The sequence below is a fragment of the Bidens hawaiensis genome, unplaced genomic scaffold (genome assembly GCF_021521415.1).
Source record: "Bidens hawaiensis isolate Kalapana, Puna unplaced genomic scaffold, B.hawaiensis_p1.1 tig00002922_1, whole genome shotgun sequence".
Lineage (NCBI taxonomy): Eukaryota > Viridiplantae > Streptophyta > Magnoliopsida > Asterales > Asteraceae > Bidens > Bidens hawaiensis.
Window position 1 is genome coordinate 197,525 of NW_027491156.1, and position 25,925 is coordinate 223,449.

Genomic DNA, 25,925 nt, shown 5'->3' on the forward strand with positions numbered 1-25,925 from the left:
GTTTCAGTTATTTGAAAATGAAAATGTAATTAATAATATGCAAGAGAGAGAGAGAGAGATTTACCTCCATTAATGGCATTCAGATAGGATGTGAAGGTAAGATTAGAGAGAGATATAGAAGTGTGTAAGAATGTTCGTTCAGGCAAAGGGGAGTGTGACTGTGTGTGACGCTTCAGTCACGCGCCACGCATAACAACCTCTACTCCTCCTTTCCTTTTTTGAAAATATAAATCTTATATTAAAATGAAAATAATTGAAAAATGTATTATTAGATAAGAAAAAAAGCACACTTTTAATTGCACTAGTAAAAAACTATATGTGAAACCTTTACTTTATAAAATGAAATTTGTGAAAGTTAGAATAAATAAGGATTATGTACATAGATAGCTTAGTTTTATTAAATTGGACTGGGATTTAATCATGGCATAAACCAAAGAAGAAAAATGTGATGATTTTATGTGCAATCAAATAAGAAAGACGTGATGATTTAAAAGGGATCAAGTGAGCAACACATCATTCTTTATGTGCAGTATGGGCGAGTCTTCAATGTAATTTAGTGTTTAATGATGCAATTGTCAAGATGCTTCCAGTATAGATGTATAGTTCATTGGAAGAGATCGTAAACTGATGTGACATTTTACATAAGGGTGATATATTCAAACATAGCACGAACAAGCTTGGTCTTCAGACTGACATGCTCATATCGTGCATTATTAAAAAAAGTACTGGATTAGAAAACACTTATTCAAAAGGGTATCCAGTGTCATATAAATATAACTCCATGTCTTCACTTTTTTCAATTAGAACACTAGCTCACGCCAAACTTTGTTAAATACACTCTCCCTTTTTATATAGAATTATAAGCAACGACTACATAAACAAAGTTCTCGTAACCTAAAATCAGTGTAACTCACTATTTCGTCCAAGTTATCAACCTTGCATGTAGAATTGATCAATAGATCTATACAAATAGTTTCATTGTATCTTGGAAGGGTATTACCAACACCGATGGTGATCAAAGGGGGTAAAATTGCGACAAGTAGTAAAGGTTGCATATCCGCAAGGAAAAAATTGTATACATCTAACCTTTCGAGCTTATTGATAAAATCTAGATTCTTGTGACAAACGTGTATGCTTAAATCAAAGAACCTTATATTTGCTATTTGATGTTGGTGGAGCACAGAAGCTCGATTGGAGCACAGAACCTTATATTTGCTATTTGATGTTGCTTAAATCAACTTGGCGTTAACTACCATTATGAAACCCATATTACCTTTAGAGGTGCAAACGAATCAAGTTTGAGTTCCTCTAAACACAAACTCGGCTACTTAAAAGAGTTCAACCTCGGCTAGTCAAGCTCTATTTCCAAAATCCGAGCTCTACTCGTGCGTAGCTTTTCAAGATCGAGCTCGGCTTGTTAATTATTTTATTAATTAGTTTAAATATTTTATTAATTAGTTTAAATATATTTATAACTATGGTGTATATTATTTTAATTATAACTTTAAGCTACAACATAATTCTAGTTATATTTATTATAATTTCATATTTGCTATTAGTTTTAGTTATATTTATTATAATTTTAAATTTGCTATTGATGGGAATTTTAGTATAAAATTGTATATTTAATACAAATTACACAAATAATAGATTTGTTTATCCTTTCAAACAAGCTCGAGCTCAGGCTTGTTTGTTAAGCAAGCTTACCTTTAGGCTAGAACTTAAGCTCAAAACTCTTTTAATATCGGCTCAATTGAGCTTTTAGCGAGTCAGGCTTAGGTTTGATTGCCCCCCATTTTCAAGAAAATAAAACACAAATAATGTTCCCTGATAATAATAATAATAATAATAATAAACACAATTGTCACATGCTTTGATGTTACAAAGTAACAACAGTTACAAAGACAATTGGACACACCCTATAACACTAAACGTATGTATAGCATATGGGATTCACAACCACATTAGCTAATATAACATGTGGTAGTAATTAACCTTGCATAAAACACAACCAAGGGCTTCAGCGTCTCCGCTGCTGACGCACCTAAAGCTCACGAGCCATAGTAAAACAAACCAGGAGGCAATTCGTCTTCAGAACAAATAAGCGGTTAAAGCATAGCCAAGTGGGCTCGAAATGTGGTTCATGGACCACCCCATGAAACAAGAAACATTAAACCGCATACAACCCTACAGACCAGCAATCACCAAGAGCTTCTTCTTGCTCACCGGTTCCTCATGCAATTCTACAATATCATTCATCTTTCCAAATAACTCCTCAAGATCATTCACACCAAATCTTTTACATTCAAGCGGTCGTTTGTATCGTTGCTGATATATCTCCTCAAAACAACCCAAGAATATCCTACAAGAATAACTCACTAATATTTCTTGCAGTTCATACTTAAACTGGTTGAAAACCTCATTTTTAACCACATTTTGTTCTTCAACAACCACTCTTTCTTCTTCAGAGCACTCACCAGAAGACACTTCCAGAGCCCCCTTCCCTTTATTATCATACCTAACAATAGCACCCGTTAACCGTTTCTGGAGCAACACAACCCTCTTCTGACCCTGCCCTTCAACTAATATCACATCACTCGTTTTTTTTTAAAAGATCCACCAATTTTAACGTTCCGTACGCTGAAACACAGAGTGGCCTCCAAAAAGTTTTCTGCTACTCACACGGAAGGCGTCCTAGAGGTAACCGTCCCCCGGAAGCTTCCAGAAGCTTCACTAGTTGACCCTTTAAATGAGTCAAATCCCCGGGCTGGACCCACATCAAATTATTTGTTTCAGATGAAGCATGAGATGTTATTGTAATCCCTTTATAAACAATTGCTTCTTCTTCAGTTTTATTATCTAAATTTTCACTTTTTTCACTTATTTGAAATCTTGATGATGGTAAAAACCCGTGACCACGAACCACGCTAGACCAGTCCCAAACATAACTACCAGCATTACTCAAAGCAGATGAGACACCAACCCGAGAAGGAATCACAAGAATCATAGTGTACCCACGTTGACCAAGTACATGAAGTGCAGGAGAAAAGTCAACATCACCCGAAATCAACATGATGGAACAAGGAGGTGGGTTATCAAGAGCAAACAGAAACATATCAATTAATATTGCCTTATCAGCAGCGTCTTTTCTTCCATTTGGTACATCTACGAGCTTGACACCTGTCCTTTGACAACCTTCACGTAAACGCCTCGAAAAGCCGTTAAAATCCCCATACGCGGATAACATATTAACGGATCCGTTTATTACAGGGTGGACACGTAAAGCTGTTCTGATGTTACCTGCCACGTCTTCAGGGCGCACGTCATTGGGAACGGGACAATTCTCCATGTCCCAAAGTATAGCAATTGGACCGTCTGATTTGTTATGGTTTTGTTGAGGTGGCGATGATAATAATGGTGATTCCATGACATTCGCCATTAGTAGATCACAAAAGATTCAAGGTGCACCTGTGTATTTCAAATAAAGAATGATTCATGATTCATTTAGTACGCAATCTTATTGATTTAGCAAAAACGACATAAAAATATGTGCGTATTTAGTATCTATAAATCTGGAATTTCTATTGATTATAGCTCAGTGTACTAAAAGGTAAAAACTCATCAGCAAACAAGAAGCATATGGAAAGAATTGAAACGAAGAACAAAACAATACTGGTGGATAATATTATTTTCTACATAGAGAGAGATTACAATGAAACAAATGAAGGAAAAAACTAACTATTCACAATGATAAAACCGTGAATAACTATCATAATAAGTTAATAACGATAAGTTAAAAATCAAATAACACTATAATAGTAACTAGATAACAAACTTGCTAACACATTCAATCATACTCAAATTCAATAAATCAGCGTTCAATCATGCTCAAATTCAATAAACCAGCTAAGAATCATGCTCAAATTCAATAAATCAGCGTATAACCATTCTCAAATTCAATAACCTACGATATTCAAATATTGAGCATCGATTAACAGTACCTGGTAACGATGATTGAACAATACCGGTGGCGATCGGTGTGTAGTGATTATGATGATGAAAATCGGAGTGATTTCAAGCAGTTGGTAGTAAAATTGGTTGTTATGCTGACATACGAGGGTTTATCGCTGGCGCCGTCGCCGGCTGAGGACGCGTGTTCGTGTGTCTTATTGGACCGCTCAGCAAGCCCACCTCGAAGCGTGTTACGCGAACAGTACCTGACCCTGGTTATTTTCTAGAAAAACCCATATTAGTAGAGTTAATCAATTTGCAGTAGAGACGGATACAGGAAATTTTTGTACGGAGACATAATACGGATTGGCGCGACGCGATGACACGATGCATTTAAAGTCAAAATTAAACAGTTAAGGGGGTGTTTGGGATTGCTTATTTTCACCAACTTATAACTTATTATCTTTTTAAAAAGTAATAAGATGTTTGGTACTGCTTATATTATGAGTAGTGTCTCATAATTTTACTCCAAAACTATAATAATTATATGTAAATGTTTTGTAATACTTCATAGTTTTATTCAAAACTATATTAATATGTAACTGTTCGGTACCGTTCCATACTTTTACTCGAAAAGTATGATAATAATGTATAAATGTTACATGATCTTACTCAAAAACTATATTAATATATAAATGTTTTGTAATGTTCCATAGTTTTATTTGAAAACTATAATAATATGTAATTGTTTCGTAATGCTCCACAGTCTTACTCAAAAACTATAATAATATGTAAATGTTTCGTAATATATATATATATATATATATATGTTCATAACGTTTGATAGTTTTCCTCAAAACATTGGTAAAATTTAAGTGCACTTGATAACAAAACAAGGTAGTGAGACCTTCGTGGTATAGTTAAAACTGTGGGTTATGTAATTATATATTTATAACGATAAACAAAACAAGCATTGTTGCCTATTCGTAGACTTGCAAGGAAAACAAAATATATGTGACGCAATGAGCTCATAACCAAACCAGACAATCGTATTTTGCCCCTGTTCAGCAATGCTCACCCAATTAGGACAATAAACATTCATAATGGCAAGGTTGAGCGACAACCTTATGAATGGGGCATGTCTTACCCAATAGATCTATCAATATTTCCTCGGCTTATACAAGTTAATGGTTATGATAATGATATGGGGACTTCTAGCGCTATGTTACATGTAACTCATGCTCACCATAAAAGGTCGTATCTTGTTTTCTTGTTATCGCGTAAAAATAATATAATATGATTCTAAATAAGTTCAAGCAGATTAAAGAAATGCTTTGAAATTGAACAAATGAATATGGAAGTATGTTTCCCCCCGTAGTTGCAAAACAGTAAAAGAGTAAATAGGGGTCGTGAACTCACATTGTGAGCGTCGGGTATGATGCACTAGTAAAATTTGATGAGTGGATAAAAGCCGACCTAGAGACGCCTTAAGACATGTACGGAAAATTTAATGTTCGGTACGACATAGTAAACGGTTATATCAGTTATGCACCGTGTTCACCCAAATTAGTTATATTCGTTTGATTCTCGTACGTACATTAAGTGTTGACAACGCGTTGGTGATGTATTTTTGTATACTTTAAAATATATATATTTATATAAACTATATAAACATTAAGATTATATAGTATATTGTTTTCGTCTCGTAGTTATTCTTCTCGGCTTCGTTTATTTTTATTTGAATACATCTAATTCGATCACTGACTAAAATTTATATTATATATTTATTTTATAGAAAATATTTAATTACAGGGCATGTTTACGAAAATTATCATATAATTATATTTTCTATTAAAGTCCATCAAATTTATATATTTTCCAATTTAATATTCAAATGTAATATATTTTGTTGAATAAATTTCTTTTCACATTAAAACCATATCTCAACAACATATGTTTACATAAGGGATTTTAAAGGTTTTACGAAAACGACATTTATGTTTAGTTCACATAAACCTAGATACTTAACCCTAAATCTTCTTCTAATATTTATTTGACTATAAGAAAAGTTATCTTTTCAACGAGTTTATGAACATGAAAGTTTATATTCGTAACAAATATACATGTACGCATACCTAGTGTGTCAAGAGTACCATGTGTTAGTCATATTTATTAATAAAGTCCATGTTTTAATTATTATCTCTTTTACATGTTGACGTAAATACTAATGTTTCCAAAAACCCATACTTCTATGCTTTTAACTACTTATGAAATTCTCTTATTATAAACTTTCGTTGGATTACGCATTATTATTTGGATGAACAACTTAGAATAAACAACATCTTGCACGCATAAGTATAGATTAGAGAGTGATAAATGCTCACTTAGTTTTAGGATTAGGATCATGCTTATGTATTAAGAAGGCAAAGAGCTTGCAAGTTCCGCTTCGTGATGCTTGATTCAATGACATAACGTTCCAAATCCTACTTTAGAGTGAAAACTGGTACCGGGTTCGATGCGTTCGGTTTACAGAAGGGACCGAAATGCGTTTCGGACCGGGTTCAGGTCTAATGACGAACTGTAACGGGCTCTCGGGTCAGGTTTGAAGTTATAACCGGGTGGTGCGGCGGTGGAGTGGTGTGCACCGGTGGGGTCGGGTCGGGGCTGGTAACAGAGGAAGAACCGAGACATAGTTGGAGGTGGTGTTTTGTGGCGTCGGAGTGAGCAACCGGTGGGGGTGTACGGTGGTGAGGCTACGGTGGTGAAAGGTGGCGTCGGGGTGGTGGTGTTACAAACAGAGAGAGAGAGAGAACCAGGATTGTGTGTGTATGTGTTTTGCTTGGTTGTAATCTTCCTCAAGAGTTCCTTAAATAGATGGGATAGAAGCATGCTTCTTTTTTTTTTTTTAATTTAATAGAATCCAAGTAAGATGAAGGTTGAGTATGAGTGTGTAGAAGTATTTGGTTACAGAGAACTGAAAGAGAGGGTTGTGTTTTGTGTTTTGTGTTTTGTATGGTTCGTCTCTTATTATATTCTAAGTGTGGGTGTATGAATTGAGTGTCCAGGAAGTAAACGGAAGAGGGTATGGGTTGGGTCTTGAGTTAAGTTGATGATGGAGTATTATTTGTTCTTTGATTTTATTTTCTTGTTATGAACATTCATTTATTTTCAACTCACTAGGTATAAGATACACATCGTATATGTCAATTATTATTTTTATAACCTTGTAAACTAATACATACAACTTTTATGTATTGTTGTCGCGCGTGTACTATTACAATTTACTTTTCATTATAACTATATTTATAGCCCAGTCGGCCGTCCTTTATAGATTATAGTGATTCGTTTTTCTAATTTGAAATGTTTTATCACCAACGCTCATCCTTGTTAGCATCCCGTGTATGACTTGGTAATTCCTAAAATTACCTAATTTATTTAATATGCATGCACGTCTTTGCTAGACTCATGACAATTACATTAGTAAAATTTAACTTAGAGAGAATTAACCTAAATAATTCATGTTTAAGGTGTGTACGGATAGTGACGTGTTTTAACCGGGTGTCACAACACTTAAACTAAAAACAAAAAAATTAGGCCGTTAACTACACTATAAATATGGGTTAGGCGCCAATAAATGGTGGGCATGTGCCAATCTTCATTAAGCCTTATCTCCGCGTCTTGGACATTCCTCCATAAATGATAAAGTTCAATTCCCATGATTTACATAAATATGTAATTTAGAAATAGTTATGCATGTGTGAGTTTGTCTCTCTAAAACTAAATTTAAGATCATTAATTATTTACTAGTTGAATAAACTATTTATTTAGAAAAACTAACAATTTTCATTAAGAATACAAACGCTTTTATGTGAGCATTCATATGTTTATTGCATTTATAATTTTCTATACGTAAGGGTGGTGGGTGGGAAGATGGAAGTCGGTATTGACTGGTTTCAAGCTTCGAATAGAAGAATCATATATGTGATCCCGATGGTATTTTGAGTATTTTAACCACGATAATATTACCGTTTATATTATTATTTAAAAAAATGAACCTATATAAAGATCCTCTTTCAATTTTTACAACAAAATACTACTCCATACTCAATATTTCTACTATACAAACAAGTTCACGTGATAGAACAAACTAAATTCGTTCCCGAATTAAGTATTGGAAGATGATAATGGTAAACTACCAAGAAGAAGCGGTGCTAGCAAAACATTGGGCCCATGTTTCCAAACACACAGGCACTAAAAACTAGCAAACTTCAGGTGGTTTTTAGAAAACGAGTGTTCGACTATTTTGTGCAGGAGAGTGAAACAAGGTGTTGGAATTTGGAATAATATTTTTACATATTTTAAAATAGTGAAATTTAATATTTTTCATGTTTTAGTACTTTGAATTAATGAGATTTTTATGGGAGATGGGATTGGTTAAGGTATCCGGTTGAGACGATACTTATGGAGTAGTTTAGTGGGTTATTAACAGCTTGTCAACAAGTAATATATGATCCCAGTGATGACAAAGTAATTCGGTGTGGAGATTTCTCAATGGAAATTTTGGTTGGGTGTCTAAAAAGTTTGTTGGTGGATAATTTCTTGGTAGCTCCAAAATCTGTTTTTATTTGGAACAACTGGATCCTTAGGAAGGTGAGTTTTGTATCTTGGAGGCAGGGTTAAGTAGACAGCCAACTTTTAATGCGTTAGCAATAAGAAACATTCCAGTTATCTCGACTATTCGTCCGATGTGTGGAAGTGATGAGGATTTGGTAGACCATGTCTTTATCTTGTGCAGGTTACTCAATGGTGCACCTTCTATTTGCGTTTTTTGTGTTTGGGATTTGGTTGAATTGCACAAATTTGTTTCGTTTCATAAACATAAGACCAAAGTGTTCCATGGAGTACGCTTGATTAAATTGTGGTGTATTTGAAAGAAGCGAAACGCCTTGGTCCATAAAGGGATTTCGATCCAATTAAATAGCTTGTTGGAAGATACAAGCACTCAGTTTTTTTAGATTAAAAACAAGCTGAAAAAGTTTAGGCTTTCATGAGAAGATTGGTGCGGTTTCCATTTGTAATAGACGTTTGTGATGTTTTGGGTGGGTGGGCGTTAACCGTAGCAGCTTGTGTGTTGTGAGCTTAAAGTTTGAAGCTCCTACTAGTAGCGTTTTGACAAAGCTACAAGTTTTTAGCATTTTAAATTACTTAAATAACCTTCAAAAATAGATACATATACTGTTATACTAGATAGTGCCCATGTTACACACGGGTATAACATATTTAAAACGTAATATGTATATATATATATATATTATAAATCTAGTAAAATGCAAATGCCATGTTTATATAAAAGAAGATACCTTTACATAAATTATGAGACATATTGTTAATTAAATTCAAATACAAAACCATACAAATACTAACAAAGATAAATAAAAAGTTAAAACATCTTTATAACTTATAACATGAGAACAAAAAACATAAATAGATTAATAGGAATAGATTAAATATCAATTCTATTAACCGTTAGTTTAAAAAAAAATCATGCAGTTAAACCCTAAATCCAGTAACAGTGAATTGTGTCCTTCACAAAAATCGATTAAACACTAAAATATAAATCATACCTGATAATTGCAAACGATGAACATATTTCATGTTGTTTGGATTATGAAACCGACAAATCATGAAAAACCGGTTATAGATAAGGCGAAGAAACTGGTTACAAACGATGGGGAGAGTTATGATTTTTGAACAAAACATGTGCATTTTAAAGAATAAACGATGAACAATTTAAACATAGTAAATTTAATAAGTTTTTTTAATTCTAGCAATAATTTGAATAATTAATATCAGAATTATACTAATAAGTTACAAAAATATAAAAGTCAATATCATTAATTAAAATTTTATTGTAAATATGTGGAAATTAGATTTATGGAAGATTGATGACATGAAAGCCTATGTGGACAACCTAGGTGAAGGACATGTGGACAAAATTGTGTTCTTTAATATATTAGTTAGATTATATTAGATTAGATTAGACATATATTATAAATCTAGTAAAATGCAAATGTCACATTTATATATAAAAAAATATACCTTTACATAAATTATGAGACATTAAATTGTTACTTTAATTCAAATATAAAATTATACAAATAATAACAAAGATAAATAAAAAGTTAAAAAATCTTTATAACTTATAACATGAGAACAAAAAACATAAATAGATTAATAGGAATAGATTAAATATCAATTGTATTGACCGTTAGTATAAAAAAATCATGCAATTAAACCATAAATCCAATAACAGTGAATTATGTTCTTCACAAAAATCGATTAAACACAAAAATATAAATCATACCTGATAATTGCAAACGATGAACATATTTCATGTTGTTTGGATTATGAAACCGACAATACATGAAGAACTGGTTATAGATGAGGCGAAGAAACTGGTTACAAACGATGAGGAGCGTTATGATTTTTGAGCAGAGCATGTGTATTTTAAAGAATAAACGATGAACAATTTAAACATTGTAAATTTAATAAGTTTTTTTAATTCTAGCAATAATTTGAATAATTAATATCAGAATTATACTAATAAGTTACAAAAATATAAAAGTCAATATCATTGATTAAAATTTTATTGTAAATATGTGGAAATTAGATTTATGGAAGATTGATGACATGGAAGCCTATGTGGACAACCGAGGTGAAGGACATGTGGACAAAATTGTGTTCCTTTAATATATTAGTTATATTATATTAGACATATATTATAAATCTAGTAAAATGCAAATGTCACATTTATATATAAAAAAAAAGATACCTTTACATAAATTACGAGACATTAAATTGTTACTTTAATTCAAATATAAAACTATACAAATACTAACAAAGATAAATAAAAAGTTAAAAAATCTTTATAACTTATAACATGAGAACAAAAAACATAAATCGATTAATAGGAATAGATTAAATTTCAAACCTATTAACTGTTAGTATAAAAAAAATCATGCAGTTAAACCATTAATCCAATAACAGTGAATTTTGTTCTTCACAAAAATCGATTAAACACTAAAATATAAATCATACCTGATAATTGCAAACGATGAGCATATTTGATGGTACTTGAATTATGAAACCGACAAATCATGAAGAACCGGTTATAGATGAGGCGAAGAACTTGGTTACAAACGATCAGGAGAGTTATGATTTTTGAACGAAGCATGCGCCTTTTAAAGAAGAAATGATGAACAATTTAAACATAGTAATTTAATAAGTTTTTTTTAATTATAGCAATAATTAGAATAATTAATATCATAACTATATTAATAAGTTACAAAAATATAAAAGTCAATATCATTGATTAAAATTTTATTGTAAATATGTGAAAATTAGATTTATGGAAGGTTGATGACATGGAAGCCTATGTGGACAACCTAGGTGAAGGACATGTGACAAAATTATGTTGCTTTAATATATTAGTTAGATTTTCTAGTTATGTCCATTTTGGTCATTTTATTAAAAGCTTCATTTTGGTCATTTTATTAGTAGCGTTTTGACAAAACTACAAGTTTTCAGGTACTAGTTACAACTACTAGCTTCAAACCACCAGAATAACTTTCAGCTCCACGGCTACTGGCTAGTTTTGTCAAACATACCCTTTATCATTTTTTTTTTGTTGGTAACCAAGTAACCATCGTTTGATTGTTTCTACCCGTCTTGCTAGATTTTTAATAAAAATTTGTCGGTCTTGATTTTTATATGCATTTTTTGTTTTATATTTAAAAAAGAAATATAAAAGACTGAAACTGGAGTCTGGGCCCTGGTATAAACCATGAATCAGTCAGAACTGACGAGTGAAGGATTCGAACCCTAAACCCAAACCCCAATTCAATTCAGTCCCTCCAAATTCGCCAACGACCATCCACCGTTAAACTGCCACCAACACTTGCATGCTCCACCGCCCTCTAGCCGCCAATGGACGCCGTTGTCCACGGAGCACTGGAAGAAATATGCTCACAAGGAGTCAACGGACTAACCCTAACTCATCTCTGGTCCAAAATCAACAACTCTCATGTCTCCTCCTCTAACCTCAAGCAGGCCTTATGGTCCAGTCTTCTCAATGTTCCAGGTCTCCAATTCCAATGCAACTGCGTTACATACGATGCTCAAAACCCTAGCATTCAATCGTTCCAAGATGCTGAGGCTATGGACTTGAAAATCGTTGCGGCGGAGCATATGCTTAACTGCTTCGTCGGAATGTACGACATTGAAGCCTCCGATGCCGGCGTTTCGCAGATTCAACGCCGTGTTCTTGAGCGTCTTGCCATTGCAAGGTTTGCTTGTATGAATTTATTAGATTTTTATTTTTTTTAAAAGTGGTTTATAAGAATTTAATAAATATGTAGCTCAAATGTATATAATCAATTAGTTATCAATTAATAATTAAATTATTTAGGCTTAAATTCATTTTGGTCCAAAGTTTTCTTTTTCGGCCCAAAATTTTCAAGCTCAAATGTAAAAACTTATAAACCGAACCCAAACCAAAAACGAAAAACCGAAAGCGAACGGTTTTCAAGAATTCAATAATGGAAGTGTTGTTTTTTGGTTCCATTCTAGCCCAAACCGAGCCGTGCACACCCCTAGAGTAAACTCTACTATGCAGCAGAAAAATGTCAATTTGGACTTTGAGAAGTATGCATAAAGGTTACTGATCCTGTTGTATATTATTATATTATACTGTTGCAGAACAGATGGAATTACCCAAAGTGATATTGCCAAGGAATTTGGCATTAAAAGCAACAACATTTTTTATATACTAAGGAATCTGGAAACCCGTGGGTTAATCGTGAGGCAGTCAACAATAGTAAGGAAGAAGGAACCTGGCAATGATGAGTATACATATGGTTCAATAGTGAACACCAATATGCTCCATTTACACCGTTATGCAAAGCATTTGGGTCACTTACAAAGACTTGAAATTACCAAAGGGGTCACTGATAATGAAAATGCATGCGAGGAAATTGGTACAGGGGACGGTGTTTCTGAAAAACGCGTAAACAACTATGTACCTGCTTTTAGAGCTATTTGTGATAGACTAGAAAAGGCCGATCGAAAGGTTACTTTTGACATTTTAGCTGATAGTGTTATTACTTTGCTTTCATACTTAATCATTGCTAATTGCTGAATTATTATTGTTTTTTACATTTTGAAGGTTCTCGTGGTTTCAGATATCAAAAAGGAATTAGGTTACCACGAAACACGTGGACATAGAACTTGGAGAAATGTAAGCTAATGCATTAGAGTTTAACATATCCCGACATTTGCTTTTCAGTTAAGTTCTTCCTCACTGAATTAACTTCGTTACTCAAATGGTCTTAGATCTTACATAAGCTGCAATATGCTGGCATAGTCGAGGAGTTTATTGCTACAGTGAACAATAAGGTAGTCTAACTTTAAATTTTGTACCACATCTGTGATAGTGTGACTTATGCCATATTTTTCAGTCGTCCATCATATGAATTATTCCCTGTCACATACATTTTGTTTGCGTTTCAGGAAGTTAAGTGTCTGCGGCTGCTAAAGAAGTTTTCTCCTGATACTTTTATGCTCAGAGGTCATGGAGGCGGAGATGATGATCTTGATACAGAACAACAGTTTAAACCGGTAAAAAGAGGCCAAATTACCGACCAGCTTCTTGAGCTTCCTATTGAGCAACAAATTTATGTTATGATTGATGCCGAAGGTTCCAAAGGGTTGACAATTAACGAGGTTTGTCATCTTTGTTGGCTATATCTTCTTGCTATTAGTTTTTGCAGTTTTTTGTTTTCATTTTAACATTCTGTATTTTCTGCCATCCATTTATTCATTTTTTATAATTTTATTTTTTTATATTTTTAATTTCCACACTCTGAGTTTTGTATATGTATTAAGGATAGCCTCCTCTCCAACTTGAAAATTTTCTGAAGAGGTTTAGTGATAGCCAAAGCCTTTCAAGTCAATAATTTTTTTTTGTTTTTCCATTGTTGTAAGCAGGTATATAAAAGGCTTGGCATTAACAACAAACGATACTATCCTCGTATTCTTGATATGGTGTCTAGGTTCAATATGCATATTGATTCAGAAGCCTAAAATAGAGGTGTAGCCTACCGAGTGTGGACTTGTGGGAACTATAATGCTGGAGCTCCTAATTCTGAGAAACTTCCGACTCATGCACAAGCTGAACAACTGATGCTGGCTCACACCACCCAAGATGCAGATGATCAGACCTCCATTGTGGATGCTGAGGCCAGTCAAGAACAGAGCAATAATCCAGTTTCATCAGCTAATGACACATGGCTTGATTTAAATGATCAGCAACCTGAGGAAAATGATAAAGTTCCAGAAGCAGAACTTCAAATTGTAACTGTAACGCCCTCGTTGAATCCTGTTTCTTCAGAGATAACTTCATCTGGTTCACCCGCCCCTCGAAGGCGTCGCTCTTATAAAACCTATCCTTGTATTGGTTTGAATACAGTTAACTCACTAAGGGAGCAGAGGATACTTGAAAAACTACAGGTCTGTAATCTGTATATATAACCGATGCATAAGTGGTAGCATGTACAACTGCTTATACATACACATCACATATTTTGTAATGTTCCATTTCTGTAGGAAGAAAAAGTTCTTATAAAACCTGAGCTACAAAGGCTGCTGGAAAGTATTGAGAATCTTGGAAAGAAGCAGTGGACTACAATGGACAAGAAGACTCTAGAACGTAGCTTAAATAAGCTTCAACAAGATGGACACTGCAAATGCATTTCTTTTGCAGTCCCTTCTCTTACTAATATCGTCCGAAAACGTACAATTGATGTAGTTTTACACCCTTCTGTATACGAAGCAGAAGACCTATCAGATAGGGTTCATGACAGAATAAGAGTGTTCGAGAAACAAATACGCACCCAGTCTTATTCGAAATATAAATCAAGTAAATACAACAAGGCAATCCCTGTTTTAAATGATGTAGAGAGAATTAGTACAAGTTTGAGAACAGATACTCAATCTGAATACTCTGAAGCAATGAAAAATAATGGTTTTGTATTGGCAAAAATGGTTCGTGCAAAGTTGCTTCATGTGTTTCTGTGGGGTCATCTTACTGCATTATCCGGTTGGGATGATGCTATAAAAGATGGACATGAACAGAAGAACCCGCATAGCAGCTGTAAGTTGTTTGAGTTGGATGCAGCCATTAAGGCTATGCCACTTGAGTTGTTCTTGCAGGTTGCAGGCTCCAATTTACAACTCGAGTCTGCGGTTGAGAAATGCAAGAAAGGTTTATGCCTTTCTGATCTTCCTGTACACGAGTACAGGTGTCTCATGGATACTCGAGCAACTGGACGTCTTTCATATCTTGTTGATATTTTAAGACGTCTCAAGGTATTCTTGGTTACTCTCAAATTCAGTTGGGCAAGTTTAATTTGGATCACTATTAGTTCTTATATTATTTTGGATGTTGTCAGTTGATACGATTGATTGGTGGTGACATTCCTGTGGGCCCACACACTACTCTTAGACATTCAATTGAATTGAAGCCTTACATTGAGGAACCTGTGGGATTATATACAGGTGCGAATGTTTCTGATCTTCGGCCTCAGGTTAGACATGATTTTGTTCTGTCAAGCAAGAAAAGTGTTGATGAATATTGGAACACCTTGGAGTATTGCTATGCTGCTTCTGATCCAAAAGCTGCTTTGCATGCCTTCCCTGGATCTACTGTGAAAGAGGTCTGTTGGTTATCATTTGCTATTCTTTTTAATTATATAGCTACTTTTATCTGTATATTCTGAAGCTTGGTTTCATCAGGTATATCATATCCGGTCATGGGCCTCGGTCAGAGTTATGACAGCTCATCAGCGGGATGAGCTGTTAAAACTTGTAGCAAATGAAGACGTGAGTAAAAAGGTATCTTTCAGAAAGTGTGAGAAGATCGCGGAGAATCTTAATTTGACCTTGGAGCAGGTTTGTTTTCACTTGGTATTTACTATTTGAAAAAAGTAGGACTGGATTGTGTAATGAGCTTTGTTAACATCACAAGGTGGCAATTTTTGCCATTATTAATTGGTTGTTTATTTTGTATTTTTTATGTATGCAACCCCCCAAGTCATTTAATTCTTAAAGTTAGATTATTGTTACACTATCATAATTTTAATAATTATATTTGCCAGTAATTATTCATGAAAAAATTAAAACATTTGGACAAAAAGTTTTTAAGTCAACACTACCAATTCGACACACTTCAATCCTTGCAAAAGTTGCACTATTCATTAGAAGAGCTTATATGGGTATGCGTTTGAAGCTACTTATGGGCTCTAGTTTAAGTGTTCGTTCTTCTTTAATTTATTTATTCCTTTTTGTAAGTTGATTAATGCTCCCGTTACAGGTGCTTCGTGTATTCTATGATAAAAAGAATAAATTAAAGTTAGCAGCGAAAGCCAAAGAACATGATTTCCCAGCTCTAACAGATGCTCCATCTACTTCTAAAAGAAAGAGGTCTTCCAAACGAAAATCACCACTAAATAATGAAAATTCACTTGATGAAGAGAGACACAAACCGAAGCAAGCCAAAAGTGCCACAAAAGAACAAGATTCTGTACGAAGGTTGATCGATGAAATTGATGAAGCAAATATGTTGATCAATGAAACCGATGGCCAAAAAGACACTGCGGATGATGATATGGTACTAAATCAAGATGAAAATGGTCATTCCTATACTGCCATGCATGACTGTGTCTTGTCAAAGCTAAAGCTTTCACGCCAGAAACGGTTTGCATGGACAGAAGACAAAGATAGGTATTTTTTGATTTGTTAACTTAACATATAGCCTGTCTGACTCGGATGTGCTAAAGAAGTTCCCGTGGGACTGAGATTGCATGTTGACGTTTAGTCGGGGGCGGTTACTATATGTCATGTTCAAAGTTTATTTACTTGTCTATCCCAAAATATAAGATAACAAGATAACTGACCGTTCAGTATGAATGGACCAATTTGGGATAAAATGTTAATGTTTGCATAAACTACTAACATCACTTGACTTTTGCCCCGTTTTAGCAATTTTACATTTTGAGTTGTTAAGCAATGATTTTTGCCTTGTTTGAGTTATGAGGACCTTTTTGTATCGTTCGATTCATTAGGTGAACTTGCTGTAAAAGCTATTGTCAATTTAGGGTCGTCATTAAAATATACCATAATGATCCAAATGGAACAACAGACCATCATCTAATGACTCAAAAGTGAAAAAAAAAAAGAAAAAATACAAAAATAAAATAATAGTGACTAAAACATGAGAAAGGTGAAAGTATGTTGGTCTTTTGTGCAAAAAAAAAAAAACTATAAAAAGTAGCTTAAATGAAATGAGTCAAATGGTTCTAACCGGTGATTGCTTGCCCAAAAATATATTTTTAATGCTTGATATCTGCTAAATCATTTTATTAGAAAAAATAACATTGTTATTTATATAATTAAACTTTTGCAATACTTGGAGACACTAAACCAATAAAAAGTAGCTTATCATTTTTATTCATGATCTTTTGCAGGGTATTGGTTGTTGAATATGTAAAACACCGCGTTGCTCTTGGAGCAAAATTTCATCGTGTAGTATGGTCATCACTTCCAAATCTACCAGGACCTCCTGATACATGCAGAAGAAGAATTAACATTCTCAACAGAAACAAACAGTTCAGAAAAGCTTTAATGAGACTCTGTAACATGCTTAGTGTCAGATATGCAATACAACTAGATGCTTCCAAGAACAAATCGCTTGGTGATAATTGCAGAAATGTAATTGTTAAGGACCATGATCTTATTGATCATACAAATGATTTCAATAGCGAAGAACAATGGGATGATTTTGGTAACAAAGATATACAGATGGCCCTTGATGAGCTTTTTAAATACAAGCAGGTTGCTAAAATGGAGCCTACTAAAGGTGCTCGATATAACCCCAAGTTGCGTATAAAGGTATCCCTGCTTTATTTGTTTTCTATTTTTGGTAACCTTTGTTTTCGCTTATAAAAAGGTAACGTAGCTTCTAAAACATTGAGTTAAGGCAACCAACTTTCCAAAGGTTTGATTTTCGTATGATGAGGTGGTAGTTGATGTGTCCGCAACTTTGACCAGGTTGACTTTTGTATACTGATAAGCTGCATGAAAACAATAGATGACCTTGAATATTTTTTTCTTTTTTGTTGTGAAGTATGCTATTTGTTATGTTTGAAAACTAAGTTCATTATCTAAAACACTATGCTACCTTTTTATACAACAATAACAGTCTCATTTTGCATATCATATCGTTTTAGTGTATCATAAATGTTTTTTTCAATCGTGCTTTTAGGAATTGGATACCAATGAGTTAAAAGATGGTGGAAAAAGACAAGCACCCAGTCGAAAGAGTCGTCTTCCTAAAAGCTATATTAAGCTTATGAATAAAGTAAAAGATTTTGGTACACAAGCATACAAATCATTAGCAGTTTCTAATGCAATTGAGCTTTTTAAGCTTATATTTCTCAGCACTGCAAAAGCTCCAGAGGTCTCAAATTTTCTAGCAGAAACATTGCGTCGGTATTCAGAGCATGATCTTTTTACTGCCTTTAACTACCTCAGAGACAAAGGCTTTATGGTAACAAGATTTCTTTTTCTTTCAGAGTAAACCTGAGAACTTTTGGCTATTTTGTTCATTCGCTGCTCTTTATTCTGTTGGCAGGTGAGAGGTAGTGACATTGGTCACTTTGTACTCTCTCAACAGTTTTTACATGACATTTCTTTATCTCCATTTCCTGTTAATACTGGAAAAAGAGTTGTTCAAATGTCCAGGTGGCTTCATGAGAGAGAAAATGATTTATTAGACAATGGAGCAAATCTACCGGCTGACCTGCAGTGTGGAGATGTCATTCGACTGTGTGTGCTGATGTGTACAGGAGAAATATCAATGTTCCCGTGTTTGCCTCATGAAGGCATTGGAGAAATCGAGGAATTAAAGAAACGTAAATGTGACAATGAAATTTGCAGTGTTGAAATAACTAAAAAGCCGAAACTATTAGACACTGAAGTATTTACCCGTAAAGAAAAAGGCTTTCCGGGTATTCAGTTATCAGTAAGCCGTCATTTAATTTCAAAAGTTGATAATTTCACATCATCTGTTTCCAATTTGGAGTGCAATACACTGCCAACTGGACAAATTGAAGGAGTTTTAAAGTCAAATGGTGCATCTGAGTCAACATGGGAAGCTATGACTTGCTATGCAAGTCACCTGGTATCTTGTGCACAAGAAGTATCTCCGAATCTGTTTAAAACTGTTTATTCAGCCATCCAAAAGTCCGGTGATCAAGGTTTAAGCATGGAAGAAATCTCCCGTATTATTGATGTGCAGGGTATGCTAATTGTTTACAATATTTTTGGTTGCATTGCATACGCATGAATCTAATAATATTGCAAATACTTGTAGGAGAAAAAATGGCAGAACTTGTTGTGGAGGTGCTCGAGGCATTTGGGTGTGCTTTAAAGGTCTGTTTTATATAATTACATAACTTATTGCTTATCACTCAGATATTTAGGTAGGCTGAATTCAATTCGTTCTTGAGTGCAGGTTAACGCTTATGACTGTGTTCATGTTGTTGATTCTCTGTATCGGTCAAAGTACATGTTGACCTCAATGTCATCTCATCAACATGATCTTAACCTCAAGGTGCCACAAAGTTCTAATAATGATGGTGAGGTACTAAAGTTACATCAAGAAAACCATGAAAATAATAACAGAAAAGTAATGGAAGAAGCTTCAACGTACCTTCTTGCTGAGGTGCATACAAGTACTGATGAGGTGCAACATAGAGTAACGATCCTAAACAACTTGGAAGAGGATCCTCAACCTGTGAGCGAAGCTCAAACAAACAATGAAATTGAAACCTTAAAGGACCCAGAAAAGGGCCCACACGAGGAAAATTGTGAATTTAGGCTGAATGGTTCTTCTAGTTCATATAAGCCAATATTGCCTTGGATAAATGGAGATGGTACCATCAACAAGATTGTTTACAAGGGACTTGTACGCCATGTGCTTGGTATCGTCATGCAGAATCCTGGGATATTGGAGGTATTTGCACTTTCTTTATTATTAAAATATGATATAAATATATATTGATATATATAGACGATTACAAATTGTATGAATGCCTGGAAGCAGTTTTTGTGTTTCCTCCTTATACTCTTCAACAAGATTTGATTTTGATTTTTTAAAATGCTTTTGTATCCGATTTTAGCCTGCGGTTTAACTTGTTATTATGTTGTTGCAGGAGTACATATTAAGCCAAATGAATGTACTAAATCCTCAGGTATGACACTGGAAACTCAAATGTGTATAATATACAGGGCTGAGAATCGTTAAAATTTTTTGGCGTTAAGTATAAAGGGTTTTTTTATTGGGTTTAAAGTTTAAACAATTAAATTTTTAAATGGGATTAGTGGGTTATGATTTGGGTTGTGCATTCTATTTATAAAAATGAGCTTAAGTGCATTGGGTAATTGGGTTTAAACTTAAAGTTTAAACAATAAGAATGCATTTTTTTTCAATAAAAATATATATGATTTGGGTTGTGTGCATTTCTTTTTAATGTTTTTTCAATAAAAACATTAAGAATGCATATAACCTTATTTCGTTATTTTTCTGTAATCATATAAAAACAACTTGTTTCAAACTAAACTATTTACAAAAAAAGTATGTAAATTTTGGACAAAAAGCAACTTGTTTCAAACTATAAGCAAGAAAGTGGCCATCAGGTGACTAAATTAGCCACTCAAAAAAGTATAATCACCATAAAACTGACCAGTAATTATTTATTTCTAAAACTGTTTGCATTTGATAAGTGTATAGTTGACAATTAGCTTATTGTTGACGACTGAAATTTGGTTTTTCAGAGCTGTAGAAAATTGTTGGAGCTGATGATTTTGGATAATCATATCATGGTGAGGAAGATGTATCAATCTGTATCCAACGAACCCCCACCCATGTTAAACCGCCTTCTTGGTAGCAGCTCGGTGAAACCTAAGTTCATCTACAGACAACATTTATTTGCAAACCCGAGGAGTATCGCCTGTTTGTAGATCAAAGACCTCTTGTTGTAATCATGCTATTGTTGGTTATATTTATGTATTTTGTTGAGATTTCAGTGTCTTCTGCTTGTTATAATTCAAGATGTTAGACCACAATAGAATATATCCACTTAGTAGTATATTAGTATAGTTTTAGAGGGTATCTCGAGTCTAGTAGTATGCATGATCGTTGTTGAAAGTTTTGGTTGTACACGAGATCGTTTCTTGACCCTATCAAAAGTCAGCGGATAACATATAATGGCTGATCAATGAAAAGATTGAAATTGGGGCTGAATCGCAAGCTTTTACAAAATCACAGTTCAAACCCTTGTGTCAAAATCACGGGTCAAAGTCAAAGCCAAAGCCAAACTGAAGAAAGCTCAAAGCAAGAGTGATCTGCTTCAAGGATCCCCAAACTGATGATATCATGTGATATTAATCATTTGTTACAAAGGGGCCGTGATGCCCACTGGATTGGATTTTGTTAAACTTAGCTTTATAGTTGTGCCCGTAAAGACTGAACTTTGAGTTTGTGTTTTTTGATGAGATGAAATGACATTTTTGCTGCTTTTTGTACAAGTAATAGCTTTATGGCTTGTTGTAAAACAAAACTAATATCATAAACTTGATAGATTCTTAACATTACATACGAACAAGTACAATAAGCGGTTTGATTTTCTCAAATAGACAGCGATTTTAGTCCAAACTGATCACAACTATGGGACCAACAATAAATTGAAACTAACCTATTTCTTTTTTCTACCAGCTCCACCCTTTGCCTTCTTGTTGGCTGGTTCTTTTGTGGACTTCTCATTTGTTTCCTGACACGCAAACATCATGCATATGTTACACTGTTTTATCTAGTCAAAATTTGGTTCAAAGAATTGAGTCAAAAATCAAAGATACAAAATGAACTTCTAATAATTAGTTTACCTACATTGGGATAAATAAGAAACTAAATTGCATTTATGATTCAAAAATCTTTCTAAACTATTTTTCTGATTAAAGAATCTTGAAATCAGTAAGATATCAAATATAAACAATAATCAGCAGGACTCAGTTCTAAATATTCACCATTTCAGCTTCATGTTCCAAAGCAGACACCTTTGGATAACATCAATGAGTGCCTTAAATGTACACCTAGAACTGGAGGACTAAAGCTGCTTATGTTCTGACAAGATGCTCGAGTCAAATTCTTATTCTTGAATACTGGCTTTGGAGATCCAAGTAAGCATTTTGTTTCCTGACAGCCAGTTACTCAAAATTATGGTGGATTGATTATACACGATTATGGTTACTTTCCTAATTAACCACAAGTATTAAGTGTTTGTTTTATACTTGTTTTATATGTTACTCAAGAAGACAAACTATACTGAAATCAATGGATTGATTTATAATGCTCACAAGAAATATGCAATGTACAGACGGACTGATTTCAAACGAAACCTTACCTTTCTTTTAATGGGAGCAGATGAGCTAGCAACCGGTTTGAAAAACGATTCCAATCTGGTTGACAGAGAGAAATAACATCAGAGATTGAGAGAAACAATCATATGAATAAACGATTCGATTGTTTTCTTACTGGTTCTGTGTAGACTTGTTCTTGGAGGCTTTTATTTTCTCCACTGCCTAATATTAGCAAATCCATATTCAGTTTATATGCATATATGAACAAAGAGAATAATACCAAAAAATACAAAGAAACATGCCTTTGTAACTCTGTCACTGTTGAACCCATTTTCAGTCACCAAGAAGTTTATCAGGCCCTAGAAAAGAAAATATAAACATTTAAAATACTGTAACGAATAAAAGTATAAAAGAGGTTAATAATCCAAACTCTGAAGTCTTCTTTACTTCTTCATCTGGGGTGGTCCATTTAATTTGAAGCTGCTCATTATCATCACAAACCAACGCCTAGCCTCTTGATATGGCCAATCTTCAGGTATCTGATATCTGCATAAATGTTACTTAACATCACTTATATATTAAATTAATCATTTATGTGTTGCAAGGAAAGCAGAGAACCTTTCTCTGTTTATGTTCTCCAAAATACTCTCTATTGACCCGTGTTGACGGATAAGCTTCAAAGCGGTCTGACCACCAATACCTAAAATTTAACAAAAATAAATAAATTACAAAGTTATATAACCAAAATACTTGAACTAAAAATGTGATGGTGAAAAACTATGTATTACCTCTAATGCTGTCACAATAATCACACCCACATAGAATGCACAGATCAATAAATTGATCCATTGTAAGGTTGAGTTCCTCCAAAACCTGATAAAACCAGCATCTCAATGTTAGAACATAGTAATTAGTAACATAATTTGCAATTTATGTTGTTAGATTTAGCACCTTTGAAACATCAAATTCCATCACAGGGGTCTTTCTTGAACTAGGATCCATTAAATGACGAAGAAATTTGGGTGCTCCAAAAGTAAGGGAATCCATATCTTCAGATGCAACCGCATAAACCTAAGACAAGTTGTATGCTAGCATAAACTAATGTATGATTTTAACTTTTAAGACTTATGTTAGTATTAACATAGACAAAGATACATGCCTTATCAGCTTTGCAAAGAGCAGCACATTGTGCTTCTGCTTCAGATGGAGCCTGCATAAACACATATCCAATATGTAAATACTATGTGACTTTTAACTTATAACTTATACTCATGCTTCAATTATTTTTCTATTTGATATTAAGTTTACCTGCCTCTCTGTTGTAATTGGATCCTTTTATTTTTTATACTATTAACATTTCGTTTGATAATGTTACCTCAATGACAGGCACTCCCATAAGCCTGAGAAGATTTTTACAATCCTCGTTATGCTGTCTAGTCACCTGGAACACAAATTACAACATTAACCAACTAATGAGCTTCTTTAACTTCACATTTTGTTGTGCCTTGCTCATAACTTGTTACTCACCTTAACTGTACGTTTACTAAATTTCTCGATGTCTTCCTTATTGCCAGACTACAATAAAAGCAAAAACAATATGTAAAAAAGAATTATCTAAAAAGTTAAAGCCCTGTCAAAAAAGAATAAATACTTATCTTACCTTTATAGCCTCATCTAAGCCAGCTGTCGCGTCTTCTCTCCTTGAGTAACTGCATCATAACTCTTAAAACCAATTAAACCTTTACACCAATGTCATAACCATTTTTAAATATAAATAAATCATGCATGAAACAATAATAAGGTTACCGTTTTGCAAGCTCTTGTTTCTTTAAATCCGGAGGCGACCCGTCAAAAACATACCTATAAAGATATACCAAAACCAGTTACAAATTCAAAAACTATTCTTTTCACATAACAACATCAAGTTGAGACATAAACCGCACTCACACCGGCTTCAATCCAGACTCCAGAAGCCGAATTGTCCGATTAAACATCCCTTGTAAATGACTGTCATATACACAATCAAAACATAAAAGTCAAACACCAATGCATTGACTTCTTCACAAATTACAAAAAATAAAACTTAATAATAATTAGCTACCTAGTTACTTCACCAGCTTCATTCGTTAGCATTTCAGTCCCACTTCTTCCAACAACAATCTACATAATCACAATATTATAATTATTATTATTATTATTAAGCACAATGCAATACAATATAAAGAACCTCATATATGTTCAATTTAAGTACCAGAAACTGGTAAATGCTCATGCTAGCATCAATGGCGATTTTGCGACCAAAATAGCTTTCAAATTTCTGCTCTTTCATGGCCTTGGGTGCATTATCCGCTAGAAGCTTCGTTAAACCCTAAAATCACAAAAATTAATTGAAAAAACTTCAGATTACCCAAATTGGAAGTGTAACAAGAAGTATAGGTGATTGAATTGGGTAAAATAACAACCTTGATTCCCATATATGTGGATTGAATTCGGAAATTGAAGCCAAGAGTAACAGATGCGAAGTCCAAATGTGACGATTTTCCCGCCACGATATGGATAGAAAACAGGGAAAAGGTATATAACTGAATAAAACACAGTTATATATATGTATATTATATATTTATGTGAAAGCAGAAGCAAATGCGCCCGTGGCCTAATGGATAAGGCGTCTGACTTCTAATCAGGCGATTGTGGGTTCGAGTCCCACCGGGCGTGTTTGGTTTTCATTTTTATTTTTTCATATTTTTTTGATGAATTATTTTCAGGCTCACATGAAATGATTTTATGAATGAATTATGAGAAAGCAATAGCGGCTGCATTTATCTCTAACTGTGGTCCTTCAAATGCTTAAAAACTCAAATCTCAAGATTGATTCTTATGGTCGTTATCACATAAACCGTCCCATATGGTTTCATCGATCCATATATATCAATGATAATGGTTCTCAGGTAGGTTTGGTACTTTCTAAACACAACGATTCTAATTAAAACTTGATGAACCTACATATTTATAAAAACCTAGAGGGGTACAAAACCGGTTTTAAACCAAACCAAACCGGTTTGGTCAACGGCTGGTCAAAACCGGTTTGACTCAAACTGGTTCGGTTTTTAAACCGGTTTAGAAGCAAGATATGCCGGCCTGGTCACGTCGGTTCGGTCCAGTTTATAAACCAATTTAACCGGTTTTCCTCAAAACGGTTCCTGTTTTAGAACCGATTTGGTAGATCTTAAGGGCAACCGGTCCAGAAACAGACGGTTTGGGTGAAACCAATTTTAAACCCAAACCGGTTCTGTTCGGTTTGCCTAAAACCGGTCCCAAACCGGTTCTTTTGTACACCTTTATAAAAACCTATTCTTTTAGGGAAGTATCCGATGTACATGCAGGTTATGAGTTTCAATTAGATGTCCTGGAAAGTTTTTGGAATAGTGTAATCATCTATAAAT

The 25,925-nt window shown here is 34.0% G+C and overlaps 2 protein-coding genes, 1 non-coding gene and 2 pseudogenes across 4 annotated transcripts; 3 read left to right on the forward strand and 2 right to left on the reverse strand.

Annotated features, from left to right (window-relative positions):
- Nucleotides 1-1,903: 1,903 nt before the first annotated feature.
- LOC143621612 (uncharacterized) lies at nt 1,904-3,413 on the reverse strand (annotated as a pseudogene).
- An 8,658-nt stretch (nt 3,414-12,071) lies between these two features.
- On the forward strand, nt 12,072-14,110 carry LOC143621631 (uncharacterized). The gene is made up of 6 exons (XM_077092993.1): nt 12,072-12,296; nt 12,709-13,078; nt 13,175-13,246; nt 13,342-13,404; nt 13,519-13,731; nt 13,996-14,110. The coding sequence occupies exons 1-6, from the start codon at nt 12,169-12,171 to the stop codon at nt 14,089-14,091; spliced, it is 942 nt and encodes a 313-aa protein (XP_076949108.1). The 5' UTR covers nt 12,072-12,168; the 3' UTR covers nt 14,092-14,110.
- An 80-nt stretch (nt 14,111-14,190) lies between these two features.
- Nucleotides 14,191-21,216, forward strand: LOC143621630 (uncharacterized). Its single transcript, XM_077092992.1, has 12 exons — nt 14,191-14,517; nt 14,614-15,375; nt 15,459-15,722; nt 15,802-15,957; nt 16,379-16,788; nt 17,532-17,955; nt 18,329-18,613; nt 18,698-19,364; nt 19,439-19,497; nt 19,580-20,080; nt 20,280-20,318; nt 20,902-21,216. Exons 1-12 carry the CDS (start codon nt 14,191-14,193, stop codon nt 21,085-21,087), a joined length of 4,080 nt encoding a protein of 1,359 aa, XP_076949107.1. The 3' UTR covers nt 21,088-21,216.
- Nucleotides 21,217-21,783: 567 nt separating this feature from the next.
- LOC143621613 (flap endonuclease 1-like) lies at nt 21,784-24,861 on the reverse strand (annotated as a pseudogene). The gene is made up of 17 exons (XR_013151570.1): nt 24,734-24,861; nt 24,584-24,642; nt 24,430-24,489; nt 24,289-24,342; nt 24,143-24,191; nt 24,010-24,057; nt 23,858-23,923; nt 23,642-23,692; nt 23,434-23,553; nt 23,271-23,355; nt 23,101-23,182; nt 22,930-23,028; nt 22,781-22,841; nt 22,658-22,700; nt 22,527-22,581; nt 22,150-22,318; nt 21,784-21,896 (listed from the first exon to the last, which is right to left on the reverse strand). The product of XR_013151570.1 is annotated as a flap endonuclease 1-like (transcript).
- A 263-nt stretch (nt 24,862-25,124) lies between these two features.
- On the forward strand, nt 25,125-25,197 carry TRNAR-UCU (transfer RNA arginine (anticodon UCU)). Its single transcript has one exon. It is a non-coding gene; the product is annotated as a tRNA-Arg (tRNA).
- The last annotated feature ends 728 nt before the right edge of the window (nt 25,198-25,925 follow it).

Coding starts and splice junctions, on each gene's coding strand:
- LOC143621631 (XM_077092993.1), top strand. CDS start 12,169: ATGGACTTGAAAATCGTTGCGGCGGAGCATATGCTTAACTGCTTCGTC. Junction 12,297..12,708: donor GAGCGTCTTGCCATTGCAAG/GTTTGCTTGTAT, acceptor ATACTGTTGCAG/AACAGATGGAATTACCCAAA. Junction 13,079..13,174: donor TAGAAAAGGCCGATCGAAAG/GTTACTTTTGAC, acceptor TACATTTTGAAG/GTTCTCGTGGTTTCAGATAT.
- LOC143621630 (XM_077092992.1), top strand. CDS start 14,191: ATGCTGGCTCACACCACCCAAGATGCAGATGATCAGACCTCCATTGTG. Junction 14,518..14,613: donor GGATACTTGAAAAACTACAG/GTCTGTAATCTG, acceptor CCATTTCTGTAG/GAAGAAAAAGTTCTTATAAA. Junction 15,723..15,801: donor CTGGATCTACTGTGAAAGAG/GTCTGTTGGTTA, acceptor TGGTTTCATCAG/GTATATCATATCCGGTCATG.